At 36.0% G+C, this 27,134-nt stretch overlaps 1 protein-coding gene across 1 annotated transcript; it reads left to right on the forward strand.

Annotated features, from left to right (window-relative positions):
• Window positions 1-25,883, forward strand: LOC121424581 (G-protein coupled receptor GRL101-like). The gene is made up of 15 exons (XM_041620323.1): window positions 1-120; window positions 6,447-6,574; window positions 7,650-7,872; window positions 9,687-9,809; window positions 12,612-12,722; window positions 14,192-14,363; window positions 14,698-14,772; window positions 15,355-15,426; window positions 15,797-15,868; window positions 16,796-16,867; window positions 18,065-18,139; window positions 19,928-20,002; window positions 22,193-22,264; window positions 23,472-23,543; window positions 24,577-25,883. The coding sequence occupies exons 1-15, from the start codon at window positions 75-77 to the stop codon at window positions 25,640-25,642; spliced, it is 2,454 nt and encodes an 817-aa protein (XP_041476257.1). The 5' UTR covers window positions 1-74; the 3' UTR covers window positions 25,643-25,883.
• Window positions 25,884-27,134: the final 1,251 nt, after the last annotated feature.

Raw genomic sequence — 27,134 nt, forward strand, 5'->3', positions numbered from 1 at the left:
TCCTCGATACTGAAGCACGATATAAAGCCTTCCTTGGAATGCTGGGCTGAAGCTGCACTGTCGATCCGACCAAGATGCATATGTCACTGCAAATTCTGATCCTAGTTACTCTGTCAACAGGTATTTACTTTTGATTATTTCTTATTGCAAATTAGAAAATGAAGGTTAGAATTGATTTCGAGAATTTTATATCATTTATTACATAAAATTTATTATATTTCAAGCAATATAAGTGACATCACTTTTAAATGATAAAGACCCGGTATTTCTGGTTTTCATGTAGCCTTCTCTTCTCCCCTGGCTGCTATTATTTCAAGCTTTCAACTTACGATAGCTGGCCTCTGCATTTAAATTTATTTGTTATTGTTTTTAAATGAATTATGTCTATATCTACTTACTACTTTACACAATTGTCACCTTTGTAGCTTGATCATTATGTATGTTTGATGCTATATCATTGTTATAAATTTGTAATTTTGATTTATTATTATTAATGAATGCCTGCTTTAAAAAAAAAGCTCAATCAAGTTTGGCACATTATTTCACTTTGTACACTCTAAAAAATGAAGTGCTAATTCAGCTCTTAAAGAGCGTGTATAGTGACTGCACTTCGGAGTGTTGATTTTTCTCGTTCAAATTTGAACTAGACAGATCAGCACTCCGAAGTGCAGTCACTATGCATGCTCTTTAAGAGCTGAATTAGCACTTCATTTTTTAGAGAGTATTTATTTCATGGAAAATTCTATTTGTAAGCTTACCGAAATGTTAATTTGGTTTCAAGTTGCTGAACTTTTATTTTACAAGGCTTAGATTATGCGTTAAGAGTGAAAAAAAATATCTCGCCAAAATATTCAATTCTTCGGAATAACATCTATCGTGCAAATATGCAATATAATTTTGATTAATAATTTTTGTGATAAGTTAATCAATTTCTAAGATGAAGGCTTTCTTAAAATCACTTGGCATTGCCCGAAACAACTCTATTTTTTAAATTCTCTAAAGTGAGAGGGCGAAGCGACCGAGCTTGTCATTTGGGTGCTTTTGCATTTTGTAAAGTGATTGAAGGATTACGTGCATACTTTTGCTGAATTCTATGAAAATTTTCAGTAAAAGCTGTAAGTCCCACCCCCAAATCTCTTCTTTTTTTTTGGGGGGGGGGGGTACTGCTCCTGGCCTCCCCCTTCCCCAGCTGCGTACGGCCATGTACACTTTTGATGATAATTACAACAGCTATGATAAAAACGCACAAATTATAATGATAATGATATTTTATCAGAGCAGAAATACCAAGAAGAAGGAAGAAGAACAGGAAGAAAAAGAAAACAGAAAAGGTAAAGATCAGGACTGCATTATTCCTATGATTTCTTTTCTACAGAAATACAAAATATTTCGCATTAATATCTTCTTAGAGAATTTCCATTCTGAAATGGCTCTTTTTATATGATTTGTCGCAAATCATATTGTTTATTTTGTTCATAATAAAGCTGAAATGATTTATATTCGATATATGCATTAATGCAAAAAAAAAATCATAAAAACTAATCAACTTAATCCTGGCATGGCAGTGTGGATACTTGAACATTAAATCAATACGATAAATTCCTGAATATGTACGCTGGAATAATGGAATAATTATTTGCTGTACATGATTTTTTTTTCATTTTTGATATTTTGGACTTTAAGCGTTCATTGTGAATTATATGAAAGATTAGCAAAATACTCTATACAAACGATGAAAAATCTGCTGAAGATAAGAGGATCGGGGAAACAATAATCCTACACAAGAAGATATTACACACACAAAATTCCAGACCTGGAATTACAGGGTTTATATTTTGCTTTAAGAAATAATCAGAAAGAAAAAAGGCAATACATCAAAATGCATTTTAGGAGGGAAAAGAAAGTAATCAGTGTATTAATACATCCGAATAAATTTGTGAAAAAGTCTTAGCTAGAGGATGTAGAGGATTATATTGTAACTGGACTTTTGCTGGTCGCCGGTCATTTTCCACTCTCCGTACACTCTAAATTACATGGATTTAAAATAAGTCCAGATGGACTGTAGTTAGGGACCAATCGATTTCTGGATTTAGTTTTAAACTTAAGACTAAAATTTAAATCTCAAATGATTTAAATTTAAATCTTTCGAGATTTAAAAATAAATCTTAAGGATTCAAACTAAGTCCGGAATTCGATTGGTCCCTAACTACAGTCCATGTTGACTTATTTTAAATCCCTGTAATTTAGACTGTAGGCTTTATTGATACATAACTTACTGATACATAACTGCCTATAGTCTGGATTAAATAGGAATATGACATCTGTGATAATAGGTTTTAGGTTCATCATTACACACTGGAAAATAATAAAGGGTTGCTTGATATATTAGTAAGTGCGGTGTGCTTTTGTATTCTAATGATTTGAAATAGTCTATGAGGATAAAAAAGTAATATCATGCCGTGCGTGCGTTACAGTTATGGTGCTCTTGTGAGGGTGTCTGGCTAGCCCTTTTTACAATTTAAATACTTATTTCCATTTCAGAATATTAAGAAACAAAAAGCCTTGAATTCCCGAACTCAATAACAAGATTATAATTCTTTATTGCAAGATTCAAGCACCAATGTGTTGCTTGATTTTTTTTTGTTAATTTCGAGAGTCCAATAAGAGCTTGTAACACATGTGCACATTTTACTTTATCAATTTCTGATTAGATTCTTCCAATAAAAAATGTACCAATTCATTTCTTGACATAAAGAATTAAATTCGTGATGATAACAATAATTGAATGTTTGATGTTAAAATACTGTTTTCCGGAAATAATGCAGACATTCGTTTGATCTCGAGCATTAAACTTATCTTTTGCAGAAAATGTATGACTTACATATTTCTTATTTAATTCTTGATGTTATGAAATACATTTCGAGATATCAAGAACTGAATTTCAAGCAAAAAAGGGTGCTAGAATTTCCTTTTCAATTTGAGTGTCAACCTATTGGAGAAAATTATTCAGACTCCAAGAATCTTCATTTCAAGCAATTAATCATGCAGAAACTCATTCTATTTTAGTTGTTGAATTAATGAAGAACATTTCCAAAAAAAGATAACGATGCACAATTTATGACTTTTTGGTTCGAAGCCTCGCGCAACTTTTGACACCAATTCGCGACATACAGGTACAGTATCGCGACACCACATGACTTCTTACGAGACGATGTCATGCCGAAAAGTCTATTGAAGATAAAATTCATAAAAGGGTGATTATTTTTCATTCTAATTGGTCTGCTTAATTCATTCAAGGTTTAATTTAGTTGTTAAATGGTCTGTTATGATTTCCATTGAAAAAAAAAACAATGAAATACAAAAGATGAAAAGACAAAGAAATACATAAGAAATTTAAAAAAAAAAGAAATACATAGGGGAAAAATCACTTAAGAATGTGCGTGCCAAATTTCGGCGCGATTGCGCGAGTGGCGGCCGAGATCAGTAGGGGGAGGAGGTCATCATGGCCCTCAATACTTCCAGTCTTTTTTAGGGTTAAACTAACGCCGAGATTCATTCCGATTCCGAGAATTAAAGTAATGCAAGAATTCAGTCTGATTTCGAGTTTTGAACTAAGTCACAATATCATTGTGAAAAACAAGAATTCAATTTCGATCGTTAAACTAATCTAGAAAACCATTCTATTATCAAGAATCGAATTATGAGCATGAAAATTATGTAGAAAATCATTCTTTATTATCAAGAATTCGATTTCGAGCGTTGAACTAAGGCAGAATTGATTCCAATTATTACTCTAAACAAGAAATCAAAATTTATCTTAATCATTAAACTTGTGCTGATTTTTTCTGATATTAAAGAATCTAGATTTTTAGGGTTAAATTAACGCAAAAACCTATATTTTGAGAGTTATACTTATGTGAAATTCATCTGAAACTTACGTCAGAATATTCAACACATGATGCAGTATAATTACACAGCCGATCTCCGACAGCGGAGGAAGGATACAGAAGAAGATTTCTAGCATTACAAATAATAATACAAAGCATGACTTACAGGTTTTCGGAGCTTTACGTCTACTTGCGGATAAATCAAATGATGTATACCTTATGTTTTGCAATATACCATTTAGTTGGATACTTTATGTATGAAACATGTCATTGTGTCGTTTTGAGAAATTCGCTATTTTGTGGTGAAATAGAACTTGAGAACTAAGAGTCTAAAAAAAGAAAAGAGATAATTTAATTTGCATTCTCCTCTTCAATATCAGCTTACCCTGAATGATTTTTTAATGTTTCTCGAGTCGTATTTTTTTTGTTTCAAGGGAGATATTAAAAAATAATCAACTGGCATTCTTTGCTTAGTGAGACACGTACGTAACACGATTACAAAAAAATGCTAATGTCCCATTTTCCACCTACGCTTTGCACTCGCATTATAAGATTAGTGACATACAAATCTATATCATGAAATCCTACATTCCTTAAAATGTATCTGTCATTGTCTTGAGTGGATACAGATGGGGGCCTTGGGTCCATGCCCCCCCCCAAAAAAAAGTTCCAAAATAAAAAAAGAAAAGGAAAGGAAAATGATAAGATATTTTGTTTTCTTATAATATCATGTCAAAATATATCACAAAATTAGATTTTCATTTTAATATAGTCAAAAATTTGGTTCCTCGCGCGGGAATTTCAAGAAATTTTGTCATACCATATTGTGCCCCTAAACTTGTTTTGTGCTCATAATGCCCGCTGTCCAAAATGAACTAGGGCTTTGGAAGAGGAAAAAAAATCGTAACAGCTTTGTTCGGTGTGGAATCGGTTATTCCAGGACAACTGTAGCTTCAAAGATATAGAGATACTTCGTTTCTACGAAACTGAAGAGCTTCTAAAATAATCTCTCGTGGATTTACAAGCACAGGTTTCCCTCCCGTTGCAATTTAATTACAATATTGGATAAAAAGATAAATAGTTCCATCACAAACGGCATGGAAATACCTAAGCAGATCATTGCGATACTGATAACCCGGGCATTATCAGGGGCCTATATAATTATGGTGCATATTACATTTCTGAAGAAAATCCTTTCCATAACCAGATATTACAAAATACAATTCTGACATATTTTTTTATATATTGATACACACCTTAATACAAATTAGTAGAATTCATACGGTTTGCGTTGGCATTTGCTTGGATAAAACTCAAATCTGTCCGTCGATGACTTTATTCAAGAACCTACACTGCATTAACCACCAGCTCGGAATCTATATATATGTTCACACCGAAGAAATGTTATGCAGCACCAGTTTGGTTTTGGTCTGACACCAGATAGGTGTTCATATAACACCAATTAGTATTAAAACAGAATCGGTTTTATTCCAAACTGGCGTTGTTTCAATACTTCTCTGGTGTGGACATAATATTCCTGGCTGGTGTTAAATTAACACCGGAGTTTCTGCAGTGTAGTGCAAAAGCGCCGGTGTTGATCTAACACTAGCCTGGTATCACAGGGAGGTGTTGAAGCAAGACCGGTGTAGCGTTAGGCCAACACCAGATATGCATTTAAGCAACACCAATTAGTGTTAAAACAACATCGGTTTGATTTTAAACTGGTGTTGTTTTAACACCTCACTGGTGTTTTCCGATATAGATACCGGGCTGGTGTTAAATTAACACCGGCGTTTTTACGTCTGTTTTGGCGTAACGACAACTAAAATAGGCGTAGTGCTGCACGCAGCTGACATGGGCGGAGATGCTGCTATATCTACGTTTTTAGTTAGTCCACTATTGATAAACGTCGATGGACCTAAGAAGGTTCTCACTGCGTCATCACTCGCACTGTTCAGACGGCGTCCCTGATACGTGGACTGTGGATTTGTTTAAAGTCCACAGTGGTGGAAAGTGTGACTCCAGATATCATAGACTGAAACTCTGACACAGCAATGACAAGTCTCTTTAGGCTCTCAGTGAAGTATACTAGCAGTTTTATCTGCGCCATGACACTAGGGGGTTTTCGCTTTCCCAACGGGGGAACTCTCTACAACGCATCGATTCCACAGGCACTGATAATGCAATTAAAATCACAATGGAGAGCTGAGAGGCTTTTGTCGAAAGTATATAGGCCTAGGTGGAACGGCCGGCGGGAAAAATAATTTCGTGACCGGAATTTCTTGAGCCTGGACAACAACATATTTGCAATTGTTCGTCAGGTGCAAATCTTGGGAAGATCTGCTGTCCCAGTCCACCAGCTTTCGACAAAAGTCTCTCAGCTCTCCATTGTGATTTTAATTGCATTTTCAAAGGAATGGACGGGTTGTAGAGAGTTTCCCCGTAGTTAATGCGAAAACTACCTACTTTTTCGTTGACGCGGCGAGAGCTGCATGGGCGTATATAGGGGGCGTAGCATTGGTTTAACGGGGTATAAACCAGTTATCCTTTTCTTTACAGGAGTTTTGGGGAACCAGGATGTAGATGAGCTGAAGTACGTGACCACTCTGGTATCACCTAACTTTCCAGACCCATACCCTTACGATAGCAGCCAAGAATACATCGTTGAAAGTTCACCGGAAGACAAGGTATGCCTGAACATGCTAAATGAATGTATGTTTTGTCACGGACTTGTTGGTCAAAATCCCACATCTTTTAAGGCCTGTAAAAGATTGAGTGATAAATTATTAAAGAACCATTATCATTTCAAGATAAAGGATATAACTTTGTGTGCTGAGAAGTACATACGTACAGGCGTTTGGCAGTCGACGACCTAAACAAAACGCCTTTTTTCCCCTTAATTGAAAAATAAGGATTCTTTATCTGTAGATCGTTCCCGATCGTGCGTTTTGATACGTACTGATCTTTCGCATACTCTCTGTTCTGTTTTTTTTTTCCTCTTTTGCTTTCCCCCATTGTTTATAGCCTATACCGGTACTTGAAAAAACTTAGAGACGATCGTCCCACCCCGCCCTTTGCTCTTAAAGTGATTGGTTAACAATGGTTTGACTTTTAAAAAATCTGAGCTAGAAGGTCACACTTGTCACCTGTGTCTGTGATATGTTACAAAAATGAAGCGCAGAAAAAATTACGTTCGAAAATGATTATTTAGTGCTTCAAAAATTGAAATATAAAGTGACCGGAAACACCATCTTAATTTCATCCCATACACTTATGTGTACTATTTATGCGTTTATAACACACCTATTTACAAAATCGGGGTTTGCCTTGTAGTTTTAGCTTTTCATTCTCAATAATGGTTGTTTTCAGGGTTTATTAGTTCTAATACATGCACTTGTACACATGTTTCATCTTGGTTTGAGAATTTTTTAAATCGGCTGCTCACAAAGTTAAACAATACCTTTAACTGACAAACCAAACTGATGAAGCACAACATGATATCTCAATCATGTTTGATGGCGTACTTCCTCTTCCAGTACCAGTGTGTTCACACTAAGTTGACCTCCGTCGACCTCGTACGGTTTTCAATGGTTCGGTTTGAAATAAGGGAGATATCAACTTTGATGAGAATGGTTCTGAGACTTCTACTGCAATTGAAATCTTCGCTTTGTGATTTACATTCTGTGATTCCAAATACTTAAGTAATTGATATGTCATGAAAATAACCAAAGATACACTTACATTTTGATACACGTGCATCAGATGATAAGAGTCCTGTTCTATTCGCTCGAGATCGAACGATTTTGGGACCTGCTGACTTTCACCCACACTTCGCACCAAGACAACACTGTGACGTCATATCGACTTGGCACGAATGAAGTGACATCACTGTCCCTTGCGAGTGGCCATCTCGCAGTTCGGTTTTGCAGCGATCGGGCCATGGATCTGAAAGGCTTCGCCTTGAACATCTTCACAACGGATAACCGTAAGAGAGAACTGGAAATTTGTAATCCTTTATTACTTGTCAATTTGTAAACCAGGACCCCGTAACACGAAGGTTAGCGATCGATCGCTAGTTTGAAAGAACAATTCTGATTGGTTCCTCGTCAGTCTATGAGCAAAATGCGGATGCAACGACGATCTTGATTGATAGGCTGTTTTATCTAGCGATTAATCCCTAACATTTGTGTTACGGGACCCAGATGGGCAAAGTTCTACTGGGTTTTCATTTATTTCCTTTCTATTGTGTGTTTTGATGTATCTATTGATTTATTTTAGACTTTTCTAAGCAGTCTTCATTAATAATAAAAATTATTTTATTGTCATTCGATCGGAAACTGAAACATGTACACCTGCCTTACAATAAAATAATGCGTTATTCAAAAGATAAACATATTTTTGTAAAGGTCATCATGCGCTACGCCAATAGGTATTATATTGATCACCGTTTATGTATTGAGGATTAAGATTCGCTCATGGTTTCTTGAGATCAAAGTTACTTTCACTTTCAGCTGAATTTACTTAATGAGTGTGGAGTGATATGAGGGACTTCGATAATTATTGAAATACAAACTTAACAATAAAGTCTAATAATAAACAATATCTAATCTTATATGAGCGGAATGAACGATACAACATTGCAATCATCAATAAACACAAACAATAGCGACCAAGAGGATATCCTGTAGAACATATATCAAATTCAAATTTGAAGCTGAAATTTTACATGATGAATTGAACGCTGAATTTTTGAACATTTTTAATTTCAAGTCAGGCCTTGAGTTGTATTTCAATTTTTTATTTTTCTTCAACTTGATTTCACGGATTATCCTTGAAGGTTTCAGCAAACGAGCATGGCATTTGGAAAGAGTAATCGAATATGATGTAAACATGGGTCGCAACTAGTACTTGGAAAAAAACAGTAGCCTATGTACACAAATATATATATTTGCACAGCTTAAAGAGTACGAAAAGTTTAACTTAAATATCAATTAACGAAATACATGCACATATATGTCAAGTTACGTTATTTCGAAGAATACGGTTATAGTGTCGGTGTTTTTTTCAATTCAAGGGCATCCACTGAATTAGAAATCACCATATTAAACCAATTACAGGTTGACACACAGACTCAGTAATAAGATATAATGATTCATTCATTCATTTATTTATTCAACCATCCAAAGGATAAAAAGAATACAGTATACAGTATTAACAAAGTATCAGAAAAAACAACAAATAGATGGTTCTGAGACCCCGGAGAAGCGATGCTTATAAAAGGGGTTCACCACGATACGTTAATACATTACAAATAACAAGATTAAAGATTAAAAATCTCATATAAAAATTAAGTGAAACACTCCTGCAGCAGCAAAAAAAAAGAAAAAAAAGGATGAGGTTAAGGGGTGGGGAAAGAAGCACTAATGTAAGATGTGAGATTACATGCATACGATCAAAACACGGAAAATAACATTTTCCTGCATAAAAATCTAAATCTTGATAAGGTAGAACTCTTTTTTTTTTATATCATTTGGAATTTCATTCCATAATTTGGGGAAGTACATATAAGTCTTAAATGAATTAAAAGCAATGGATGTTCGAACATTTGGAGGGCGTAGGCGATTGCTGTGACGAGTATTGAGAGAATAGATTTGAGAATTTGAAACAAAAATGTCGCTGAAGAGAGGTGGTCAGATTCTGGCATTAAGCTTGTACATAAAAACTAGTGAATTTAATGATATCAGATCTTTTAAAGTTAATTAATTTGATGTAAAAGCAAAGGCTCTTTCCCTTTTTCAGATATTGTCACAAACACCACTGATGACTTCATCTGTGCATCTGGAACTCAGAGTATCACCCAACACTCTCATTGTGACATGATTGTTGACTGTCATGATTTCTCAGACGAAGATGACTGTGGTTGTAAGTCTTTTTCTTGTTAGTTTATTCTTGGTTTTGTATGATTATTGGTGTTATACTTTTTTAAAATATGAAATTATGTATGTCGTTTATTTTTAGATTATATATCCTAGTAAGGTCTTAATTTTGATTCTGTATAGTTTAAAGTAGATACCTTCGATCTATTTCAAAGCAAAGTGCATAAAGATCAAGTTAAATGATGAATAGTATTAGTATTGTACATGATCATCCACTCCAGTTATGCACAGTAGTGTTTAAAACCAAACCACTGGTGTTTACACAAGTATTTAACATCAGTGTTAGATCCATTTTGTTAGTTCAACGCACATCGGTGGTCAATACATCACGGTTGTTAGTTTGACACTATTGGTGTTATGATGAAACTGTATGGTGCTTTGTTAAACACCTGAGGGCTGGTGTTTTCAAACATCCTTTTTTAGTGACTGTGTGACAGGGAGATAGCGTATGATGACTATATGGTTGAGGAAGATAGCTCGAAGAACGTTGGACACACAGGCAACTTGAATAACGCGCTTGCGCATGCGTGCACTCCAGCACTCCACCCCCTTAGTCTTTTTTTTCATTATAGTATTAGGGTATAAAATAGCGTCTTTTTTTTTTAGAATAGCATGGTACCGTCCTTGCTCAATATGGAATACGTGATGTGTGTATGGCAAGCCGTTTGCCCGATAATTTTTTCTTCGCTTGAAAACAAGTGAGGGTTACACGGGCCTAATCACTAGTGGCAGGCCATAGATATTCATTCGAGCCAACCCATTGCTATTTTTTTATTTTGATATGGCTGATTGACAAAGTGTATGCATATGATTGTCCATCTTACACTGATTCTATTTTTGGTATTTACTAAACTTCCTTTTCCCAAATTGGGAAGAAATATCACCAATTTTGGACTATATTTTGACTGGCGGAAGGATTAGGGCTATTTTGCTATTTGAGGTGATGAATCTGGTCCCCCCGAAGGTGTCTTCAAACACGCCAATTTATTTTTAAAATGAGCCGGTCGAGGGACCCTTTTCTGGTCAGATATGGATTGCCAGATATAAATCCTATCCACTGGTAGTAAACATTCGACCCCCGAATTTCACCCTTATTTTTTATGAAATTTTTAAAGTGCCAATTTAACACATGAGTCTATGGGGAATGAATTAGGCCTGTGAAACTTGAGTAAATCGTCATTTGAAATGGCGCGCCATATACGTGATCCTATTGTGTGCAGGTCACGTTTCCCGGGTGTGCGTGTGGATGATAGTAGTATCATCTATTTACTTATGAAAAAAAAACCTATGTCAGATAAACGGTTCGAGGAGGAAAACCTTGACTCATTTTCGTCCAACATCGCAGGCATCGCATAGTTGCTAAAATTACCTTCTGTATGTGTATTACAAATTGCCAATTTAACTATTCATTGTACATTTAAAAAATTCTTGTTCTACTATACCATGTGGACCAGGGGCTCTCAAACTACGGCCCGCAGAGCTTCTCAATCCGGCCCGCGAGATTCTGCTGGAGTTTTTAATCACTTTTAATTCACAATATGAAACATAGCTCAATATCATTAAATTGTGTATCCTTGTATAGACCCATTCGTTATATAAGTAATGGCAGTCAAAGTGATTTAACTTTTAAATAAAGTTAGAGGAGTCTTTTCTGTCTGTTCGATCTACTTTTCTTATTAGATGGCCATCGCTGTTCTCACCATGTTTGGATCTGCATACAGGTGCGAAAGTTTATTTTCCACAATGAACATTTTAAAGAACTAACTCATACGGAAGTACCTTGGCAGGGGCCACGGAACGGTTTTCAAAGGGGGGGGAGAGGGAGTGCTGGCCGTGCAAAAAATCGCAGTCATATGGTCATTACGTTTTTATACATGGTTTTGGAAAATGTGGGGGCTGAAGCCCCCCCCCCCCACTGCTTGACCAGTTAACATTGCCAGTGCCTTCGTATGGCAATTATACCGTTTGTGCCAAGGTTCAGGCAACTTGTTGCTGACAGACTGTCACGTTTCCCATATTGAAAGCGACTATGGAGACTGACATCCTTGTTAGAGTCTACAACAGACATGATCTATTATTCAATCTACCTTGACTACAAAAAAAATTGATACTTCAAGACATTATCTGTCTCCCCAATATCACGTATGAATAGGTACAGCTAGGTTTCTTTTAACATGTTATTAATATTGACTCTCATTAATATTGACTCTCGCTGTTTTTTTCCTTTATAGTTTTGCCTGCGTTCCATATGAAACTGTTATAAATTTGTTGGATTAAATGCTCCCAAAATAAGGGCCAGATTGCAAAAGAGAGCATCTAGGACCCCGGCCACAAGAGTCTGCGCTTCGCGCACATTTTTTTCTATGTATCCACTTCGCCCTGGCCCTTTCAGGTTTACTTGGAATCTCATCTGGCCCTTCAAAGAAAAAGTTTGAGAACCCCTGTACTATACCCACTGTAACCTATCGTGCTCGTGTGCGTGTGTGCTCTTTTAATAATAATAATAATAATGATATAGGATATTTATATTGCGCACATATCCACCTTGTTAGGTGCTCAAGTCGCTCCTATATTACCCGGCTACCTAGGCGTTCACAGCGCACACAGCTTCTTAAGGAATTACTTTTTACCGGTACCCATTTACCTCACCTGGGTCGAGTGCAGCACATTGTGGATCAGTGTTACTGTGCGAATGACGTGCGAGTGTGTGTATGTGTATTTGAACTTGTATTATTGCTGTGTTACTACTTTAATCATTGGCTGTTTGTGTATGTATTATATACTGCAGTTTGTCCTGATGAGGCCTTCCATTGCCGTGGGAGTGATATTTGTATCTTACCCAGACTTCAGTGCGATGGATGGCCAGACTGCCCTCATGGGGATGACGAGGAGATGTGTGGTAAGTCGACTCTAACGACCATGCTGTGACGTACATGACGTTGCTAGGGCTTGGGCGTGGTCACGATGGGTGGTTGTGCAAGGGCGTGTGTGTTTGATTTTTAACAGACGTGCATCAATCAATTGTATACGAAAATAAAAGTGAAAAAAAATATTCAAATCAAATTCAAATGAAATCAGATATCATTATTACCGTCATTGGGAATGTATAGCCATTGGACATGTCTTCGCCGGTGCCTAATTGGCTAGGCTATTTAAGCTCGTGGGGATGGGGCATTGTCCCGGGGGCATTGTGGATGGTTCACCTTTAGAATGAAGACCTCTGTGGGGTGGGGGCTCTCTTTTTTAGTAGGAACACGGAGACATGTCCGGAAATATGAACACTACCAACGGAAAAGCACATCACCAAATTTCTTCACCACTTTTTTACAAGTAAAAGAAACCCCTCTTTCCCTACACCCCTCCCCCTCTCTCCCACCACACCCCCTCTCTCCCCCACACGCCCCTTTATCTGTATACCCCCCTCCATTTCGGTCTCTCTCTCTCTTCCCCCGCGTCATTTTCTTTTTCCAATCTAGCAAGAATAGTCCCCTTTGGTTCGAAATAGCAAAAACAAACATAACGCTGTATATAAGCAATGTCGTCTGCTCTCTTTAAGTTCAACTTAAAAAACATTTTTTTTTTCTTGTCATCATAAAACTATTTAATAGGGTTGTTTGTTATGTCTTGTTTATGTACATTATTAATACTCATCTGGAAATCCTAGATTATGTCTCCTTGTTATTTTTTTAAGCTTCTTAATAGGGATGATCATCGGTCACCCACTCAATAAATGATAGTGATATCACCATGGTTACCAGCCCACACATTATACATGGCTCTCTTTAAAGGAGAAGTTCACCTTGACAATTAAGTTTAGTGTAAAAATAGCAGAAAAGATAAGAAACAAAATATGGGCGAAGGTTGAAAATCCATCAACGAATAAAAAAGTTATAATTTTGGTTATTTGATTTGTGACGTCATATGCCAGCAGCTTTCCTACATATCTTTTGGTATAAAATCAATGAATCGTCATTTTCTCAGAAAAAGGAAAATGTTTTTTTTTTATTGGGGGGAGGGAGTATCGCCTTTTATGGAGGTCTATGTAGGTCTTTTTCTTTCAAGGGTTGTTTCAAAAACTCGAATTCAAGTAGATGCAATTTCCGGTTATCCAGATAGTATTTTCAATCAATGGCGGATCCCGTCGTATTAGACAGTAGTTTATCAGAGGGGCCTTCTATAATTGTGCACTTAAGCAATTCAGCCCATGAAATGGTACTGAATCCGACTCGACCGGCGACACGGCATCCGCTACCAAAATATACATGTATGTATATATTGCAATATCTATGTGTCTATCAAATTTTGAAATGTATATGAAATCATCCTGAAATGTATTATTTTCACATTTTCTTACCATTCCATTTGAAGAAATAATAAAATGCCCCTATGATTGTTCTTGCGGTGAGTCCTTCTTCTATGCTGGATGGGGACCCCGCTCACAACCCTGTAGTAAACCTGAATGGCTACCATTCTGGGTCAATTGCACTACAACCTGGAATGGAGACTACGCCAAGAGCTCTGCAGTCAAATCCACTGTCATGTGAGTCGTAAACATTGTTTTTAATCAGTTCAATTTATTTCCGATTCTATGTATTAATGTCATCATCATTTTCCTCTTTTACTGTAGTTATTGTTATTATTATCATTATCATAATTATCATCATTATTATTATCATTATTATTAGTAGTAGTAGTATAATAGTATTATTATCGTTATTATGATTATGATTATTATTATTATTATTATCATTTTTAATATCATTATTAGAAGTAGTAGTAATATCATCATTTTTATGTATATTATTAGTAGTGTTGGTATCATCATCATCATTATCCATATATTATTATTTTTATTATTATCATTATCATTTCAGAAACTTGAGTGGAACTCCTTTATTTGGCAACCTTGAGGTTTCTTCATTTTACGGTCTCCATCAACTTCATGCCATGTAAGTATATTCATTATCTTATTACAATTATTTTAGTATTAGTAGTATAGTAGTATTAGCAGTAGTAGTAGTAGTAGTAGTAGTAGAACTAGTATTGTCATTGTAATGTTATTATCATCATCATCAGCAGCAGCATCATCACTATCATTATATTAGTAGTAGTAATAGTAGTGTCTGTGTGTATTTGAGTTTTGTCAGACGTGCATAAATCAGATATCATTTACGTCTGGGACCGACCTTTAACGTCACCATCCGAAAGACGTAACCGGGGCTCGAACCTCTGCATCATTTTTTTACTTCCCCACAGTTTGGATTACAGGCGCACGCCACAACGCCCAATAGTCATTATTTATGTAAAACCTTACTATAATCTACTCATTAATTCGAATAGTGACAGACATCATTGGAGGAATTTAATACAGGTAAAGACCATGAAGACAGGCTTTAGGAGATGAGTTTTTAATCTCAACATGAATTTCAACTTGAAATGATAACAAACAAAAAATAACAGGAATAAATATACATCTCTAAAAACATAATTCATTATGGTAATTTTCACCTTCTGTTATTGATTTATTTCAGCTACTTGGATTCATGTCAACTGGAATATTTACCTCCCGGTATTTTCAGAGATAATAATCGAGTTTGGCGGATGTAAGTCTTGTTCTTTTAGCTCTAAATTTTATTTAAAAATAAAAAGATCTTTCAGTATTCATTTGCCATCGATATCGTTCTTGTTGCTTACCTCATTTTTATTGTAAGTATCATTAAGTTGTGAATTTTTCTTTTTTAAGAATGAATTTTCATCGAACAGCGGCAGCAATATTCTTCAGTAAATTTAATGATGAGAAAAATCGCAATATTATGGCTAAAATATTTATTCTGCATCACTAGACAGATATGTTTATTGGTCTTTTGTTTGATGATAACGATGTTGACTTTACTTTGTGTTATTTTTAATTGATTGTTATTGGCTTATTTTTCTTTTTTCCTAATCAATCCTCCTTCCTTCATCCCCATTCAGGGCACTGCTTAATAATAGTTTGACTTTCCTTGAAAACGGGACGTTTGATGGACTTACAAACCTCCGTGCCTTGTAAGAATTCGATGTTTAATTGTTGTTGTTGTTGTTTTAATATCACAGTCAGTCTAGAATGGAAGATGAGTGGACGTATATTTCCAAAGAATAAATCTATGATGTTTGACATAATTTCAATATACTAGTATTAGTGGGTAATAATTGTTAATATGTATTTTCAGCATTGTAGAATAGAGACATAACTTCGTTGAATTTTCAAAATTTCTGAGAGTTTTCAGTAGAGGGAATATCTTAATGTATTTAAAGTTTCTGATGTAAAAATGTTGTTTGCAATTTCAAGACCGTCACTATATCAACTATTGTTTAAAGTCTTAAACAATAGACTTATTTCAGTTTATTCAGTTTAAAAGTAAAAAAAAATGTTGTTAGAAAGACGTGCTCAGCCAAAATGCTTAATATGTAAACAACATTTTAACAGTATACAGGTGTCTGATATAATAAATTATGTTTCACGAACATAAAGCTCTAAAAAGTTTTCTTGGGCTAGTATGAGGGGTATTTGTATTTTGGGCGCATGGAAGAAGACGCACTGCAAAACTCCGGTGTTGATTTAACACGAGTCTGGAATCTATATATGTCCACATCAGAGAAGTATTGAAACAACACCAGTATGGAATCAACCGATGCTGTTTTAATACTTTATTTAATACTTTATTCTTACCTTACACTATCTCTTCTTTAAGCGCATTGGGACATGCTATGCTATACTATGTGTGATGCGCTATACAAGAATTGAGCATTATTAATATTATTTCAAAAATACGCCTCGGAATAAAATGTTTATAAATAGATAGCGCTATACATATGCCTGTTATTATGCATTTATTTATTTATTTATTCATTTATTAGTACTATTATTGTCATTATTATTATTGTTATCATTATTATCATCATTATTTTTTATATTTTCTTAAATTCTTGTAGGTACATGGAATATAACCTAATAGCGAGGCTCGATGAGGGCTGCTTCCGGGGACTGGACAATATTCTTATTTTGTAAGAAACTTTTTTCCTTTTCTCGTCTTGAAATATTTTCATCAGTTTTGATAAATGTTTTACATTCTTGATTGATTGTCTGTCCCTCGTATAATGTCTCAGTATCTCTTCTCATTACACAACGAATAGGAGTCACATGCGGTTTTTCCTTTAATTTGGTTTCGTTTGAAAGATGAAGTCGAGTTGTAGCCAGGGAATATTATGTTAATCTGATTTTCCTCTGTTAAACGCATTCTACACTAAGAATTTGCTTTTCAAGTTTTGGGTCCTAATCGCAACATTTGCCACAAAATTATTGCGCCCTTAGTGGGAAAAAGTGGAAAATTGCACCTAGACGTTCATGTTTGCATCCGAAATTCCCGATTGTTAAAGGTGCAACTTGATCTTTTTAAGAGCATCTTCAAAAGATACAAAATATATGTGCCTTTGCTAAAGGATACAACTTACAACTGTGTGTTGGCTCAGTTGGTAGAGCGTCCGCCTCACAACCAGGAGTTCTGAATTCCAAACCCTGGCCGCTTGAGACTACTGAAAAAAACGTTAAAAGATGACAGTTGCTGCTACCCTGTTTGGCGATATTCAGAACTCCTGGTTGTGAGGCGGACGCTCTACCAACTGAGCCAACACACAGTTGTAAGTTGCATCCTTTAGCAAAGGCACATGTATTTTGTATCTTTTGAAGATGAACGATTTAAACGATTCAAGGTTTAGAGCTATGTCGATCTGGCGCTGCACAGTGGCTGCTGGGCCCAAGATCAAATTGGCGAAACGAATTTTTTGAGTATTTCTGTTGCACATTTGTATTTACTCTTCACCCTAACATGCTGTAAACCAGTGCAGAGCTTTAAAGGTGCAAATAGCTGTTAAGGGTGCACCCATAAGCAAGGACACGCCTGTCAATTAATACAGAAGTGCTAGAGGTTGTGCTTTTTGGAGAGCATTTAAGATTTTGTCATATACTTGCCCATAATAACCATCGCCGATCATGTTTCCGCGTATTATAAAATTGTAAACAACGCTGTGTAATAGGTATATGAATACAACAAAATCTCGAACCGAAAATGTGTAATTATGATAACAACTATAGCAATAATACTGGAATTCATAATGGAATTTATAACGGAATCCATATACTTAATAGTTTTTGTAGCAATAATGTTCGAATTTATTTATTTTCTTTTGACAAAAAAAAAACAGTGACTTGCAGAACAACAGCCTGAGTGATTTAAGACATGGATCACTCGCTGATATGGGAGGCTCTTTACAACGTTTGTAAGTATATATATGCATCTTCGTTATCCTCAAGATCCATGAACTACTATTATTATTATTTTTTATCATCATTGTTATTATAATCGATATTATCATTGGCATTATTTTTATTATTTATGTACTGCGCTTTTCTCAAACCGGCCCAAAGCGTTCACAACAAGAAACAAAAGAATACATCAAAGTATAAATCAAATTTATAGTCCTAAAACTCCAGACTGGAAATAAGGAATGTCTTTAATTCCCTTTTTAAATAAAGAGAAAGAAATGGTGATTGTCTGAGTAAAAGAGGTTACTTATTCCGAAGATCGAATCATATCAAAACGGGAATTGATGGTTGTATATAAAGAGTCGAATCCGCTCTGTTATCCAAAAATCGAATTAGAATCACTGCATGGTTTCTGATATATGAGCGTATTCATAATTTATCTGTGATTGACTTTATATATATTGTTACAGTCACACCAACGTGGGTTTGACAAGTTTCATCTCGTGCTTAGGAAGAGGAATAGGAAGATAGTCATCATTTTCATATGATAACACAATACCCTGAGAATGTCCTGGTCCTGGGTCAAAATAATGATTAAAAAATATATCAGCTCTGGGTTCGCACTCGCATCATTTATTAGGTGCGATACACTTAACAATTTCCTACACATTGCTTGAAATTGACCCCTTTTCAGATCGCAATATCAGATACTTTCGGCTCGCGCTTCGCGCTCGCATTATTGTGTTTTATGAAAAAATATGTATTTAGAATGCCAGGATTCTAGATCTTAATCTAAAACATGAGCACGCATGTTTATTGAGATGCGCAGCTTTTTCTTTATTTAAAACGTGCTAAAATTTTCCAGTTTCAGATCAGAATATCAAAAAATTTCTGCTCGCGCTTATCATTCGCATTTTTAATGTAGGAATTACCCACCATTTTCATGATTTAATAAAAAGCATAGAGTTTCCTATTTTTAGGTCTGAAATCTCAGTTTTCCGTTCGGGCTTCGCGCTCGCATCAATTGTTTAGATATATACCTATCCCATTCATGATTACAAAAAGTGCTTAGAATGTCAATTTTTTAGGTCGAAATGTTTTTTCAGCTCGCGCTTCGCACTTGCACTATTTAACTGTTAAAATATTAATCGTCTTCGTTTATAACTGTAAACAGTCCTTCACAGGTGCCTCAAGATCAACCCAGAACTATTAAAATTTTTTAGTTACATATACGCACCTTATTCAGGATCACAAGCATTGCCCAGAATGTTCAATATTCAGGAAAAAATATATGAAATTAAAAAAAAATAGCTTGCGCTTCACGCTCGCACAATTTGAAATAGGACATATGAATTTATTACATATTTAGTGTCTTATGAAAATAAATCTAAAAAGTGGCCGTTAGGTCTACCCCATTCAAAAACATTTGAGCGTCCGATCTGTATGGGAAAATATGAGTGAAATTGTTTTCGCCCCGCCCCAATTGGCGAGAGCTGGATCCGCCCCTGCAATGAGACTGTAAGAAATCGTCCGTCAATGTGTGGTAATGGAATAGTGGAGAATCGAAAATTCATTCTCATCATTTTGAAAAGACCATTATTCTGTTGGCCATTTATAAAATTACTTGATGTAACTAGTAAACTCTAAAGCGTTTTAAAGTATTCCAGTACAGAAATAACATAGACCAATAAGTTGGAACGCTAAGAATATACTTCTCTGGTTGTTGAATTATGAAATTGAATTGTGAAATTACGGCGGGCTGGGTTAAGTTTCCGTCCATTTCGTACTCTTATATTTTTCAGAATTTTTGAAAACAATTTCATCAGATCCATCAATTCCTCGCTCCTTGCTGGACTTGAAGATTCACTGGTTGTTCTGTAAGTATGGCATTTTTAGTAAAGCTCAGCGCATGTTGCGATCCGGCTGCTTAAAGGACAAGTCCACCCTCCAAAAAAATCTCGATTTGAATAAAAGGAAAAAATCCAAAAGCATAACACTGAAAATTCCATCAAAATCGGATGTAAAATAAGAAAGTTATGGTGCAAGTATCAATGGATTAAAACAAATATATATAATGTATAGTTCCCTCCATCCCTTCATTAACTTTTCTACGAAAATAACACATTCCTCGACAACTTTAATCTACATTTTTACGAATGTATGTGAAAGAAATAATATATATATATTCTGGAATATTTCATGACGACACAACCGACCATTTGCCAATTTTTCAATTACCCATATTACAAGGTCTTATCCTAAAGCTGACGTCAGTATGAATTTTAAGAAAAGAAGCATTAACAAAGAAAATATTGATAGCCTCAACAAGCTATTACTCACTTTTGACTGGAATCATATATTATCTTTAGGTGATGCAGATGCTACATAATTATAATAAGGTACTTGACATGTTTAAATCAGCATTTAATGTAAATTGTATAACCTGAAAAAAGACTAAGATTTCAGCCAAAAAGACTAGTAATGGATCGTTAGGATGTAATAATAATCGATTTCACAAACTTTTTTGTCAGAAACGTACTATCAGTTGAAATAAAATATGGAAAAATATTTTAACATTTTAAATCAGCTCGTAAACAGCCTGATTGCGGTTTATTATCCAAGAATGAAAAAAAAATAATAATTACCATTCATTTGGAATATTCCTAGACCTATCAAAAGCCTTCGACCTCCTATACCATAGCATACTGTTATATAAATAAAGTACTTCATTTAACAATTATTATTTTCAATATTCGATCGCCCATTGTAGAGTCCCCCAAGGCTCCATACTGGGCCTGTTTCTTTTCCTTATTCATGTAAATGATTTATATTCAGCATCTTTATTCTTTAGTTGTGTTTAATATTTCTGTTCTGTTTCTGTTTATGGTAACTCCCGTAGGAACTCGGCAGGACATCATTTTGCTGGTAAACGCCAAGCTGGCATATAACCAATTACCTAGGAAACATTTTACGTCTAGGTTAATCAGTCAAAGTGACTGACGTTATATAGACGACAGATATCACTCTCGGGCCTTTTTATCAAAGTGGAGACAATGGTAGATTTGGGATTCGAACTCACAAGCGTGCGATTATGAGTCCAATGCTCTAACCACTGGACCACACGACCCGTAAATATGCTGATGACACGACTATACCCATAGCAACTTTATACACATATACGGAAATTACTCATTTTAAAGTTACATTTCTAATTCTGATATCGAAGTCAAAGGATACATTGTGGGGCGAAATGAGGTTTTCGAAAATACAAGAATTCAGGTTTTTCATATATAATCAACAACGAGTTCGTTTGCATCGAACCAATCACAAATCTGACATAATCCATCATTTGTTTTTTTTCCAGAAGTTTTTTTTTTCATTTTACATCCGACTTCGATGACATTTTCAGCGTTATGCTAGTCTGATTTTTTTTCTGATTTGGGGTGCATGGACTTGACCTTTAAGGAGAAAAAATGCTATATAGAATTAAATATGAACATTCCAACCTATTAATTTTCACGAACAATATTTATATAATATTATGTCTGTTTAGCGCTTACACTCTGAAAATATTGGGTAAAATGCTACATGAGGGTAATTATGTGTCCAACCAACACTGGGCATTACTTTGGGGCATTTTTATTTATCCAATGTGATGAAAATTTTGCCCTTTCTAAAGTTATTGCTGTTTGTTTTTAAACCTTACTGGACAATATGCTTATCGTATTGGGTAAAATACTGCCCCAAATTGGTTGGACATATAATGACCCTCGTGCTGGTTAAAATTTTACCCAATATTTTTTTACAGTGTAGAGATGTCGTCCCAATGTATTAAGCGGCATTAATGCGGATTAATATGTCATTATTATTTTATTATCAATTCACTCGACGTGTCTATTTTAGGAATCAACTCGGAAAAACTTCCTATACAGTGATATTAAAAAAGTTGGTGAACCCCGCCAGAAAAGGAACATATTTCAAGAGTTCAAGTTCTGTCATGTTTTAGATATGTAATTGTGAAGTCAGGTAATTAAAAATACATTTAAAAAGTTTGTTTATTTTAACAGGAATATGCAGGGAAACCCAATTGAGGAAGTCGCCCCGGAAAGCTTCACGCAAATGAGAGCCCTCGAAGACCTGTAAGTTTTGTTGTTTTTTGCCGATTGCCACTTTTAATAAGACAAACCCCTCTGTACATAGCAATCTATTTTCATAATGCTTCCGCTGTTTACCCCGCGTTTTTGTTTTTTTTTTCAATATTTTCTCTCTTTTTCCTTCATCACTTGCAAATCACAGGGGCAACCTCCCCATGGCACCCTAATTACCGACGCTCTAATCAAATCAGCAAAAATAAGTATTTGGGGGTTTATTTTCAGTGTACAAAGTTGAGAGTTGTACTTCTGTGACTTGACTGACTTCACAAATCTTGGTTGCATTGTGTATTTTTCTTTTTATAATAATAATAACAATAATATTAATAATAATGAAAATAACAATAATAACAATAATAGGATTTGTATAACGCACGTATCCACCTTGCTCAGGTGCTCAAGGCGCTCCTATATCACCCTGGCTTTTTTAGGAATTACTTCCTGCCGGTACCCATTTACCTCACCTGGGGTGAGTGCAGCACAATGTGGGTAAATACCTTGCTGAAAGAGAACACGCCATGGTTGACGAGAGTCTTGACCACAAGCCCACAACGCACCCACTTATTTTTATTATAAAGGGTATAATTTTACTTGACTTTATTTTGATTCATTTCCATAATTATTGATGCCATTCAATCATTTAACCCAAAATTATATATTCACTTCACTTGTAGTCATGCTGTGGTTGTTTTTGTTTTTATATACTTTGTAGTGATATTGTAAATTGACCCTTTCAGCCCTGTTGCTGGTCAATATTTTTATGTGCATATACCAACAGCTTTGCACTTGTTCTGTAATTATGTTTACATCAATATGATTTCGACCTTTTTGTTCCTTCTCTTGTTTCCTGTATATAAACGCATATATGAATTATTTGATTATATTTTCTTCATTACCAAGGGGATCCACACTTTACAAGCTTTGCTTTTTAGTGGACCCCCTCATTTCCATTTATGCTGAATTTTATACTTTTCTTTTTGTTTTACGAAGTAAGAATGCTCGTCTGTAAAATTGTATTTGATTTGTGTTAATTTATATTACTTTGTATTATGTTTTGAATGGAATTGGAATAAAGAATTGATATGAAATTGAAAATGAAATAAAATAAATTTCATATCAAGATATTTATTTTATACATACTAATTAAGTTTCCTTCGTATCTGTTGTATGAATAACATGCTGTGTTTTATTGTAGACACCTTTTGTCGGCGAAAAAGATCAACCTCTATCCCGAAATCTTCAAGTTTGGCCCGAGTTTTCAAACACTGTAAGTATATGTTAATTAGAAGGGTTTTTGTCACGGGAATGTGATTGTACAAAAATTTAGAACAAAATTATCAAGAAGCACACTTTCCCCTTGGGGAAAAATCACCAATGATAATAATGATTATGAAGCAATGGATTGAGAGTACATGCATTGCAAGAGGTTAAAGTCATCAATTGTTTTTAGATCACTTCTGTTTCTGTCATCATCATTATTATTATCGTCGTCAGCATCATCATCATCATCACCATAATCGCGAAATATACAGCTAAAATCGGCTGATCCAGCATTTTGTAACCCAGTATCTGATATCGTTTAACACGTGTAAACTGTGTACTTGTATGCCCTTGATCACCATCGCAAATGCAGATATATTTTCAAGGGGGCAGATACAGAAAAAAATTCAAAGACTGAATCAAAAGCAAGGAGGCGAAGCGACCAAGATTGCCATGCGGGCGCTTTTGCATTTTCTAAAGTGAAATTGGAGGATTGCAAGCACACTTGTGATGAATGTTTGAAAATGTTCAGTAAAAAATTGGAAGTCTTCAAAATTTCTAGGGGCAACTGCATGTCCCTCCCCGCTGCGTAAGGCCATTTTTATCATGCCAGAATTGTCATTTTCCATGTTTATGCCAGAATTGTCATTTTTCTTTTAAGCAATCAGCTTATGATTACAGTCTTCCTTCTGACATTGTGTTTGATAATTTGGCAGTAGATCATATGATTATACATATTTTCCCTCTATGATTCATGCAAAATTAATTGGTTTTTAATAATATATGAATGCAGAAGAAAAAAATAATATCAAATCAAACTACCCCACTGTTCTCACCATAAAAATATTTTGTTATCAAAAGTCGCAGTGAAAATGTTTATGTAGAAAACCTTGACAGCAGCCCTTCAATCTTAAAACAAAATGAGACTGATAGTCATCTTGATCATTTTGCCATTTTAAACTTATTTCTTCAGAGGGTCATTGAATTTCGAAGGCCTTATGAGATTAATTTAAATTTTGTCCTTGTTCTCTTTTCTTTAGATTTGTGTTTGACCCTCGGATATGTTGCATCATGCCTGATAGTTTGACCTGCACCATCATCGAGCCCCCGCATCCTCTCTTCACTTGCCGTAAAACATTTCTCCAAAACGATGCGGTCAAAGTCTTCATCTGGATCTTAGGAATCAGTGCCCTCGTCGGTAATGCGATCGTCGTCTTTATGCGCCTCACCACCAGTTCGCCCAACTCGACGCCCATAGCGTCCATTCAATCCACGCTGATCACCAACCTTGCCGTTGCGGACTTCCTCATGGGCGTTTACATGGTGATCCTGGCTGTCATGGATCTGGTGATCGGGGACACGTATTTCTGGGGAGGCAGGGCCGAGGAGTGGCGGTCTAGCCTGTCCTGCCAGATAGCTGGCTTCGTATCCTTCCTCAGCAGCGAGGCTTCCGTCTTCATGCTAACCCTGATCAGCGTCGATCGCTTCATCTCCATCATCTTCCCGTTCAGTCTTCGGCGACTCACCGTAGGTTCTGCCCGTGTGGCTGTGTCCATGATCTGGATCGGATCCATCCTCCTTGCCATCGGCTCTATCCTCGTGAACCGTTCCAACCCTGACGCGTACAGCCTCAGCGATGTCTGCGTTGGTCTTCCACTCATCCGGAAGCTCACCGATTTCAACTCCGAGTTCGACACCTACACGTTTTCCCAGTTCGGCCACACCCGGTACAACATCATCGCCTCGTCCTCCATCTCGACCTGGCAGTTCTCCATCGCTGTATTCCTGGGATTGAACCTCATCAGCTTCGTGGTCATTCTCCTCTGCTACATCGCCATCTTCTTCAAGGTTCGTCTCACCCGTAAGGAGGTCGGACGCAAGGCCGCTGGTTCCTCTGATGACGTTAGGATGGCGCTCAAGATGTCACTCATCGTCGGTACGGATTTCTTCTGTTGGATGCCCATCATCGTCCTCGGTATCCTGGTCCAATCCGACGTCATCATCCTCAGCTCTGATGTCTATGCCTGGCTGGTTGTCTTCGTGCTCCCCATCAATTCTTCTCTCAATCCCTTTCTCTACACCCTCATCGAACGACTCCAGAAATGATTGCATCACAGAAACAAAAAGAAACGAATATGGGTTCCGTTGCAGAAAAAGTTGCTATCAAACGCAACTTTAAAAAATCATTCCCATCTCGGTTTTCAATCAATCAACGGCGCACATTCGGGACCTGCACTTTCATTTATTTTGTCATGTTTGTGGGGTTTCGTTTAAGCAACTCTCTTTCTGCAACGGGGTCCTCTGCGTTTTTTGACAGTTCCAATGAGATTTGTAGAAGCGGTTACCTCAGCAAACACATACTCATACCCCCCCCACACACACACACACACACCCTGATTAAAGTTGATCTTTAGTTCTAGGAAATTCCCTAAATAGCATGTCACCATTACTATCATACGAACGTGCGTGCCCTTAACAGTTATGATGTGAAGGGTATGAAATAACTACCTGACTACAGTATGTTTTTGTGTAATAGGTTTTGCGACTTTGCATACTACGGTGTTAAAAAAAAATATTTGTCAGTAGAATTCATAAATTAAATGGCGGGTTTAGGAACCATTGACCCAAAATATTGATTCCTTTTTTTTTCAAAATTAGACGCCGACTTCCCTTTTTTCGCACCTCCGCCATCTTCTTTCACCCTAAAAGAGTAGTCTGCTGGGCAGACCCTTCACTCGAGTAAAGGGTCTGGATTGCAACCTACTCATGCCCTGTGTACTGAAGGCCCTCTCGAAACAGCAAGTTTTGTATGTACTAGTCTTTGCGTGGAGGCACACATATTGATCTAAGTTTCAATCAGGGTCTGTGCCTGCAGACTACTAAAAGAGCTGGGAACATGATGATAAAAGTATACAAAAAGAAAGATAAAAGTGGAGATTTAGCGAAAATCACTAAAAATATCCGAATAGTTTGTGTTTTGTGACGTCACATGCAAGCCCCCCCCCCACACACACACGGTCCATCATCTTAAAGAGTAATTTTCTCGGGAAATCAAAAGAGTTTCACCCGCATACATCACCATACACGCCATTTTATATACACTTACGAAAAATATACATGGAATAGCTCCTAGCACAGCGTAAATATAAAAATGTGATTCTTTAATTCTCCGATAGCTTTTTGTTCTTCACCATGTATTTTCATTGGACTGTTGCTATTGTCAATTAAATTAATTTGTCGACACGGTGAACTTCACCTTTTGAACAAAAAATGCCTTACTACTTTATGTAAACTGCACTATATATCTAAAACCAATATTGATATCATTGTCATTTATTTCTATATGTTGTAATATTTGATAACTGATTTTTTTTTTCGATTCTATGGCCCGTATTCTGATTTAAACTCTGGTTTAAAGTTGTGGTTTAAGTATGGACAGCCAATTGTTACATAAATGTTACCTCAAATCTTTCATAATTTTCTACGAAGTATAGATAGATGATCGTCTTCACCATCGATGAATCAGGAAAGAGCACAGTAAACATAAGAAAAGTACAACTTAATAAAAATTGATACTTTTGGCTTCCCATACTTAAAC

The sequence above is a fragment of the Lytechinus variegatus genome, chromosome 11 (genome assembly GCF_018143015.1).
Source record: "Lytechinus variegatus isolate NC3 chromosome 11, Lvar_3.0, whole genome shotgun sequence".
NCBI lineage: Eukaryota > Metazoa > Echinodermata > Echinoidea > Temnopleuroida > Toxopneustidae > Lytechinus > Lytechinus variegatus.

Bases quoted from the DNA above. Each gene is read 5' to 3' on its own strand.
- LOC121424581 (XM_041620323.1), top strand. From the start codon at position 75: ATGCATATGTCACTGCAAATTCTGATCCTAGTTACTCTGTCAACAG. The intron at 6,575-7,649 runs GTATGCCTGAAC...CACGTGCATCAG, and splicing joins AAAGTTCACCGGAAGACAAG to ATGATAAGAGTCCTGTTCTA. The intron at 20,003-22,192 runs GTAAGTATGGCA...TTATTTTAACAG, and splicing joins GAAGATTCACTGGTTGTTCT to GAATATGCAGGGAAACCCAA.